This window comes from Haematobia irritans, chromosome 2, assembly GCF_050003625.1.
Source record: "Haematobia irritans isolate KBUSLIRL chromosome 2, ASM5000362v1, whole genome shotgun sequence".
Taxonomy (NCBI): domain Eukaryota; kingdom Metazoa; phylum Arthropoda; class Insecta; order Diptera; family Muscidae; genus Haematobia; species Haematobia irritans.
In genome coordinates this window covers 77,087,432-77,096,035 of record NC_134398.1, presented here as the reverse complement: position 1 = coordinate 77,096,035, position 8,604 = coordinate 77,087,432, and the positions used below count along the sequence as shown (strand labels likewise).

At 37.8% G+C, this 8,604-nt stretch overlaps 1 protein-coding gene across 1 annotated transcript; it reads left to right on the top strand.

Annotated features, from left to right (window-relative positions):
• Positions 1–541: 541 nt before the first annotated feature.
• On the top strand, positions 542–5,874 carry LOC142224668 (uncharacterized). The gene is made up of 2 exons (XM_075294452.1): positions 542–3,792; positions 3,873–5,874. Exons 1-2 carry the CDS (start codon positions 542–544, stop codon positions 5,872–5,874), a joined length of 5,253 nt encoding a protein of 1,750 aa, XP_075150567.1.
• The last annotated feature ends 2,730 nt before the right edge of the window (positions 5,875–8,604 follow it).

The following is an 8,604-nucleotide window of genomic DNA, read 5'->3' as shown; positions in this document are numbered from 1 at the left end:
GCGGGTTTACAATTAACCCAGAGCTATATATTTCAACTGGTATATAGCAAGTCGATTTTTGATTTCTCAGGAGCTTCTTCATCAAGCTTTAGCTATATTTCAACTGATATATAGCAAATCGATCCTAAATTTTGTTTCACTCATCTACTATTTCAATTCAGATTTTACTTAACAAGAAGATTTGTTTCAAACATCAAATTCTCAAAAATTTAAAACTTTTCTCTGTTTATGTCCTCATCTCTATGAAATTGTTACATATAATTGCAAAATTGTAACCATAAAATATTTTATGCCAAGTTACACTAATCCCACGAGTTTGTTCCACTGTTTCACTGTTAACTATTTAATATCTAAAGGGAAAATAAACAGATTTTATATTCCAAAATCGTTAATTACGAAAATTTTGTTTGCACTTAACAATTTGTGACTCTAATTCAATCATTTGTTCCGCCTTTTCCTAAAGTGAGAGTAGATCTCAAATTCTCTTTCAATTTATCGAAAATCTTTTCAACCCTCCTTTCCAACGAATTTTTTCGCAAAAATGCTTAACCCAACTGATCAAAGCAGTTCGGGAAATGTCCCCTCAAATGTGAACACCATTAAGCCATCACCTATTTTTGAAAAGTTTGCGTTTATGTGCAATCAGCTAACTGATTTTTGTTCATACTTTGAAAATGCTGATATTGCAGACCAAACTGATTCGTTACTAGAAGTCAAACTGGATGACTTAGTCGATCGATGGCGAAAAGTTCAGCACGAGTATGAAAATTTGATGCTATCTCCCGAGTCAGTTGTTTCCAAAGAATTAAAGGAAAATGCGAAAGTAAATCTCAATATTTGCTCTGAAGCATATTATGATACTCGATCTCAAATTTTAGATATTTTAAGAATGGGTATCAACACTGCCCCTCGTGGAACCTCTCGTCTAACTCTTTTGCCTGAAAGAAATTCTGAACCTCAGAATCTCAATTACAATAGCTCTGCAGTGTGTATAAAAGTCCCCCCTTGTGATACAGAGGTTTTTAAGGGCAGCTATGAAGAATGGCCATCTTTTCGTGACATGTTCACGGCCGTATATGTCAACCACCCAAAGCTTACTCCTGCTCAAAAGCTTTATCACTTAAGAAATAAAACCAAAAGTAGTGCGGGTGCCATTGTAAAGCGGTATGCTCTATGTGAGAATTTCAATTTAGCTTGGAATGCTTTAAAATCTCGTTACGAAAATAAGCGCGTTTTGGTTGATAACCAACTTAAAATATTATTCAATATTCCCGTAGCCACGAGCGAAAGTAGTGAATCCTTACAAAAGATACATTCCACAGTGAAAGACTGTCTTAGCACATTGGCTTCACTGAACGTTAATATCGAATCCTGGGATCCCATGCTAATTTATTTAGTCTCTACAAAGCTTCCTGAGGAAACGATATCCCAATGGGAACAATCTCTTAAGTCCCATCGCGAGCTACCTAGTTGGTCCCAAATGGACGAATTTTTAGTCAATCGATTTGAAGTGGTTGAACGGATATCAAGCTTCCGAAAATTGAAAGTTCACAATGATGTGCCTCAAAAATATTTGTCTCAAAATGCAAACGAAATACAATCGTACGCTTCTCAAGAAAAGCTAAATGTTACTTGTTCACTATGCAATTTAGAGCATAGCATTCGCATATGCCCAGATTTTCAAAAATTTTCGCCACAAGAGCGCATTGATTTTGCATTTAAAAAGAAACTCTGCATCAATTGTCTCTCTGCTTCTCATGTGAAAACAAACTGCAAAAGTAAACGTTTATGTTTCACTTGTAAAAAGTCTCATCATAGTCTTTTACATTTAGAGCGCAAGCAAAATTCAAACAACCAATCTCAGAATTCAAACACATCTGAAACAACTGAACGAAATGTAGCTCAACATAATTCTCAGCATTCTACACCCTCAACTTCTAAACAGGCTTATACTCGAGTAGATGCAAATTTCTCCCAAAATAATGAGACTATTTTGTTCAGGACTGCCTTAGTCCAAATAGAACACAAAGGCGAACTTTTCACAATAAGAGCCTTAATTGATCCAGGCTCCCAAAGAACTTTTTTGTCTGAAAAAATCAGAACCCTTTTGAATATCCCATTCCGGAAATCTCGTTATGAAATCGGTGGAATTGGAGGAATAACCCAGTTTGCCGACAAGGAATGTGATTTAGTCCTCTATTCTCAAAGGCACAATATCAGATTTTCGATTAATGCTATTATCCTTCCAAAGGTTACAAGAAAGCTACCGGCTGTCTCGTTTGACATTCCGAAGTGTCCCGAGCTTTTGAAACTCGATTTAGCTGACCCTAATTTTAATATCTCATCTCATATTGATCTCATACTTGGCAATGACTCTGAGCGTTTCATCAATATTGATGGTATTAAAAAGGATATATATGGTTGCGCTTCTGCCTACAATACTATATATGGATGGGTGCTCAGTGGTCCTATGCCAACAGAATCAGTTCTCTCATTCACAACGAAAGTTTACGCTCTTGAATCTGACACACTCAGTGATGTACTTAAAAAATTCTGGGAAATTGAAGAAGTCCCGTCAGTCCCTGAATTCTCAGAATCCGAGAAATTTTGTGCAAATTTGTATGCCACAACAACAACCCGTGACGATGATGGTCGTTATGTTGTAAGGCTTCCCTTCAGAAAAGAGTTTCCTGAAACCATTTCTCTTGGTTCGTCCAGATTCACTGCTCTTGGACAATATACAAGAATGGAAAGGACATTGTTAAAATATCCCGATCTCCAGGATCAATATAACTCTGTAGTTCAAGAGTACATCACTTTAAATCATATGGAAGAAACTTCCTCTCAAGAAATATGTGCGCAAGGCAAATTTTATTCATTTTTCCTCCCTCATCATGCGGTAGTTCGTCCGGAACATAAATCCACTAAAGTGCGAATAGTATTCAACGCATCCCGCAAATCGAAATCGGGATTTTCACTTAATGATGTGCTCTACACTGGTCCCACACTACAGAATGATTTGATCTCCACTATTCTCAATTGGAGAAAATACAAATATGTATACAGTGGAGACATTCAAAAAATGTATCGACAAATAAAGATACATCCCGAAGATAGAGCTTATCAAAGGATTCTATTCCAAAAGGATCCTAAAGGCCCAGTTCAGGACTACCAATTAAATACAGTTACATTTGGTATCAACTGTGCCCCCTTCCTTGCAATACGCACTATGTTACAACTTGCTTCTGATTCAGAAACTCAATTCCCTGAAGTCGCAAAAATTTTAAGACGAGAAACCTATGTTGATGACATTTTGTTTGGTGGATTCTCTATTGAAGAAACAATTGCATCTCGCAAGTCTTTAGTCACCGTACTCAATTCAGCAGGTTTCCCCTTAAAGAAGATTACAGCAAATGATCCCGAATTGCTGAAAGATCTACTTCCCGAAGACATGTATGATTTGGACTTATTGCGTTTCTCTGAATCAAGTTCAACGAAGACACTTGGAATTAAATGGAATGCTCTTAGCGATAAATTCTCATATTCCACAATTTCTGCTCAAAATCATACATCCACTACAAAGCGTCAAGTACTTTCCCAAGTAGCTCAACTCTTTGACCCAGCAGGATGGGTAACTCCTGTAATAATAAGAGCCAAGATGCTTATGCAGCATCTCTGGATGGAGAAATCTGGTTGGGATGATGAAATATCTCCAGATTCCCTTCGCAATTGGAATAATGTATTAGATGACTTGTCCCAAATGGATGTAATAGAGATACCTCGGTGGATTCAGTATATGCCCACAGATGAAATCCAAATACATGGATTTTGCGATGCCTCTAAAGAGCTTACTGTGCTTGTGTCTACCTCAGATTGCAAACCTCCACTTCAACGGTTTTCTCGAATTTGTTTATGGCGAAAAGTAAAGTAGCTCCACTCAAACCAGTATCTTTGCCCAAATTAGAACTAAATGGTGCGCTTTTATTGTCCCATTTAGTAAAATACGTTTCACAAATATTCGGGAATCAAATTGCGTCAATAACACTATGGTCCGATGCATCAATTGTTCTCGGATGGCTATCGAAACCTCCGTACTCTTGGGAGACCTATGTAGCCAACCGAACAGCCCAGATACACGAACTTGTACCAAATGCCAAATGGAGATATGTTGCTACGCATCATAATCCTGCCGATATTGGCACCCGAGGATCTAGTCCCAGAGATCTAGCAGCAAATTTCCTTTGGTGGAATGGCCCTTCGTGGCTTACAAATCCCGAATCCACTTGGCCAACGAAAAATCCCGTAATTCCAAACTTGCAAACACAATCTAAAGTGACTTCTCATCAAGTTAGTGTTGAAGAAACTGAAATTATTTCTCGATTTTCCTCATATTCGAGGGCTTTGCGTGTTTTGTCATACGTATTTCGTTTTTTCCACAACATTCGCCCTCATTCGAATAACAACATAACTCATACTATTGAAATCTCTCAAAGAGAGATACAATTAACAAAAACCCGTATCATATCCCTAACTCAACAAAAATATTATAATATTGAGTATCAAGCTTTACGTGATTCAAAGCCGTTACCTCACAAAAGCACATTACTAACTTTGAACCCTTTTTTGGACTCAGACCAAGTCATTAGAGCAAACGGTCGTTTGTCAAATTCGTCACTTCCCTATAAGGAGAGATTTCCAATAATTCTTCCTGGAAATTCGCATTTTTGCACCCTTTACTTGTCTCATTTACATACCTTTCTAGCCCATGGAGAATGTAATCAAATGTGTCGTTTTGTACAAACTGAGTACTACATTCCCCGATTGAAACCTAGAGTAAAAGGAGTTATACGCAGATGCAAAACGTGCATTATATATAAACACAAGCCCAGTTCTCAAATCATGGCTCCCTTACCATCTGAACGGTCCACATTCTCACCTGCATTCCATATCACTGGAATTGATTTCGCTGGACCATTTGAACTTAAAAGTTCCTCTTTGAGGAAAGCCCCCATTATAAAAGGCTACGTGTGTGTGTTCGTATGCTTTACCACGAAAGCAATACATCTAGAAGCATGCACAGAGTTATCCTCAGCAGCATTTGAGGCTGCATTAGCTCGTTTTGTGGGGAGGCGAGGGCTCCCATCCAGGATATACTCCGATAATGGTCGCAATTTCCTAGAAGCTAGTAGAACACTTCTTAGAGAGTTTTCTCAGTTTATTAAAACTACCTCCACCTCAATATCTCAGAAGTATTCTATTCACGGATTCGAGTGGAAATTTATACCACCCCATGCTCCTCATATGGGAGGTCTGTGGGAAGCGGCAGTCAAAAGTTTCAAAACTAATTTTAAGAAACTCGCCGGCGCACATAGATTTACATTTGAGCAATTCTCAACTCTTCTTTCTCGAATAGAAGGAGTTTTGAACTCTCGTCCTATTTCGGCTATGTCAGAAGACCCATCTGATCTTACAGCTTTAACACCAGGACATTTTTTGAGAGGTTCTCCACTACTTGCTCTCCCAGAACCCATTTCTCCCAAATTATCTTTGATAAATAAATGGACTAAACTGAAAGCTCTTCATCATCAATTTGCTCTAAGATGGAAAGAAGAGTACTTAAAGACCATGCACAAACGTTATAAATGGAAATCTCCCGCCCCTAACTTAAAAGTAAACGATCTTGTCGTTGTAATTGATGATTTGCTCCCTCCATATGAATGGCTCTTGGGCCGAATTGTAAAAACGTATTGTGGTTCCGACACTAAAGTACGAGTCGCAGATGTTCGAACAGAAACCGGAACTTTGACTCGTCCCATAGCAAAATTATGTTACTTGCCTTTCTCTAACACTTCCGATGAAGCTGAAACACACTAAAGTTTTTTGAAACATTAATAACTTACTAACCCTAGTATCCATTACACTCATTAATAAAAACTCATACATTCCAGATCATCCATATCTCATCAAAAGCGAACTCCCAACGTCTACAAGTGCAAGCTGTGTAACAAATTTCATGCACTTAAGGCTTGCCCTAAATTTTTGAAAATGTCTCCGAAACAGCGCAATATTTGGGTCCTACGAGAGGTGTATTGTGTAAACTGTCTGGCGAGAAGTCACCGATTTAGAGATTGTCGATCTAAAAATATGTGTCGAAAATGCGGAAGACCCCACAACACCTTGCTACACCCAAATTACACTAAATCTAACAACAACACCAACAAAGGACAAGTTAACAAACGTCAAGGCAACGAGACAAATAATAATGATGACATCACCAACAACCAACAGCGTCCAAACCAAAGGGTTATCTCTGAAGCCATTCGTGCTTTGGCGTCAGTTCTATGCTCGTCCCCGAAGTGATCATCTACGGAGGCGGGAGCATGTCTAAACCAATGTTTAGACTTATATTTATCTATCGAATTTCCTATTTAATCGCATCTGTACTGAATTATTATGAATTATGAATTTGTATCTGAACTAAACTATTATGAACTACTGTTAATGAAAAATCCATGAAGTTGTATTTTAAGATTAATCGATATTCCTAATCGAATTTATTATTGTGAATTATTACTTTCTATCTAAAAGTTTCTTGGCTTGTTAAATAAGTTGAATTCGGTCTATTCTTCTCTATATCTCGAACGGTGAGCATACCCCCAAATAAACCAATCACACTTCAAAGTTGTAACTCCTGTCTTTTTATTTCCAAATCTTTCCCTATCTCTGCGTTGCTAAACTTGATGATATATTTTCTCATCCACTGAGAATTTATACCACATACTGATCTACCACAATTCTCCTAGTGCCTCCTCCACAATCTGTTATACAGTCCACACACTCTACTCCAGGAATTGGTGTCCACTACTCTCTCTCTCTAGTAACAGTTGCCGTCACCAATCCCCCCACAACCCCAACTTTAAACATAATTAAAAGTTTAAAGGTCAACTAATTAAAACAACATATTTGTAATTTTTTTATTTGTTTTTGGTTTTTATTTTTTTAATGAAAAACTTAATTTTCTTAATGAAACAATGTTAAATTTTAGGCAACAACAAAAAAATTACATTTTCCCCGTTATGAAAATTTATTTCATTCACTTAATTTCTTTTTATTTGCATTTTAATGCTATGCTTGTCGTATACGCGTTTGGTTCGATAAACGAAAAGTATGAAACTAACACCGTAAATGGTTTGATCTCCTCAGTAGCAAATTTTCTATCTTCCTAAAGTTTATTGTCTTTGGTTGAAATAAGTGTGCAACAACAAATGGCCACGTGGTAGATTTGAAAAATATATGACAGAACGCATTTGTGTTTTGTGGTATAGTAAAAATGGAAAACAATCTACGTTTCTTGACGGTAAGCAATTGTGAAATGTGAATACCGTTTTCCATTGAAGCCTGTTTACATTAAACGGACTAAAATAATATACTTTTTTAATCATTTCTTTTATTGAGAAATTTTATTTCGTGAAATTGACCAATTAATCCCATCAACTCCATCATTATATCAAATATATATGAATATAACAATATGTTTGCAATCAAAAGGTGGTACCGTATTTTAAATTTTATGGGGTGTATGGGTTTGTTGGAAGATTCACCATGAAGTTGCGAAGTATCGTTGGCATTAAATTGAATTTTTGTTTTACCTGCCTGCCTTTTTCAGTATATCTGATATAAAGGGTGGTTAAAATTTCAAGGGCCGATGTTGATTTTGAATAAAACATAAACTATTTAGGAAATTATTGTAATTTTATTTTATTATGATATATTGGTATTACTCAATTATGTATGGAGCAAAATATCGGCCAAATGGGCGCCGCGACCTCGGTGGCACACCTTAGGTTAGGTTAGGTTAGGTTATGTGGCAGCCCGATGTATCAGGCTCACTTAGACTATTCAGTCCATTGTGATACCACACTGGTGAACTTCTCTCTTATCACTGAGTGCTGCCCGATTCCATGTTAAGCTCAATGACAAGGGACCTCCTTTTTATAGCCGAGTCCGAACGGCGTTCCACATTCCAGTGAAACCACTTAGAGAAGCTTTGAAACTCTCAGAAATGTCACCAGCATTACTGAGGTGGGATAATCCACCGCTGAAAAACTTTTTGGTGTTCGGTCGTAGCAGGAATCGAACCCACGACCTTGTGTATGCAAGGCGGGCATGCTAACCATTGCACCACGGTGGCTCCCTTCACACACCTTCATCCGATGGTCCAAATTTTCGATGGCGCTGAGGCATAATGGAGGTTCTATGCCGTTAATGTGCCGAATTATCTCATCCTTTAGCTCTTGAATTGTTGCTGGATTATCGACGCACACCTTTTCTTTCAAATAATTCCAAAGAAAAAAAGTCCAACGGTGTCAAATCACATGATCTTGGCGGCCAATTGACATCGCCATTACGTGAGATAACACGACCATTGAATTTGCTGCGCAAAAGAGCCATTCTTTCGTTAGCTGTGTGGCAAGTGGCACCGTCCTGCTGAAACCACATATCGTCCACATCCATATCTTCCAATTCGGGCCATAAAAAGTTCGTTATCATCCCACGATAGCGAACACCATTCACAGTTACTGCCTGACCAGCCTCATTTTGGAA

What these genes read in the sequence shown, in the direction of transcription:
- LOC142224668 (XM_075294452.1), top strand. Translation starts at nt 542, where the DNA reads ATGCTTAACCCAACTGATCAAAGCAGTTCGGGAAATGTCCCCTCAAAT. An exon ending in GAGATACCTCGGTGGATTCA is followed by an intron (nt 3,793 to 3,872) that starts GTATATGCCCAC and finishes TGTCTACCTCAG; the next exon opens with ATTGCAAACCTCCACTTCAA.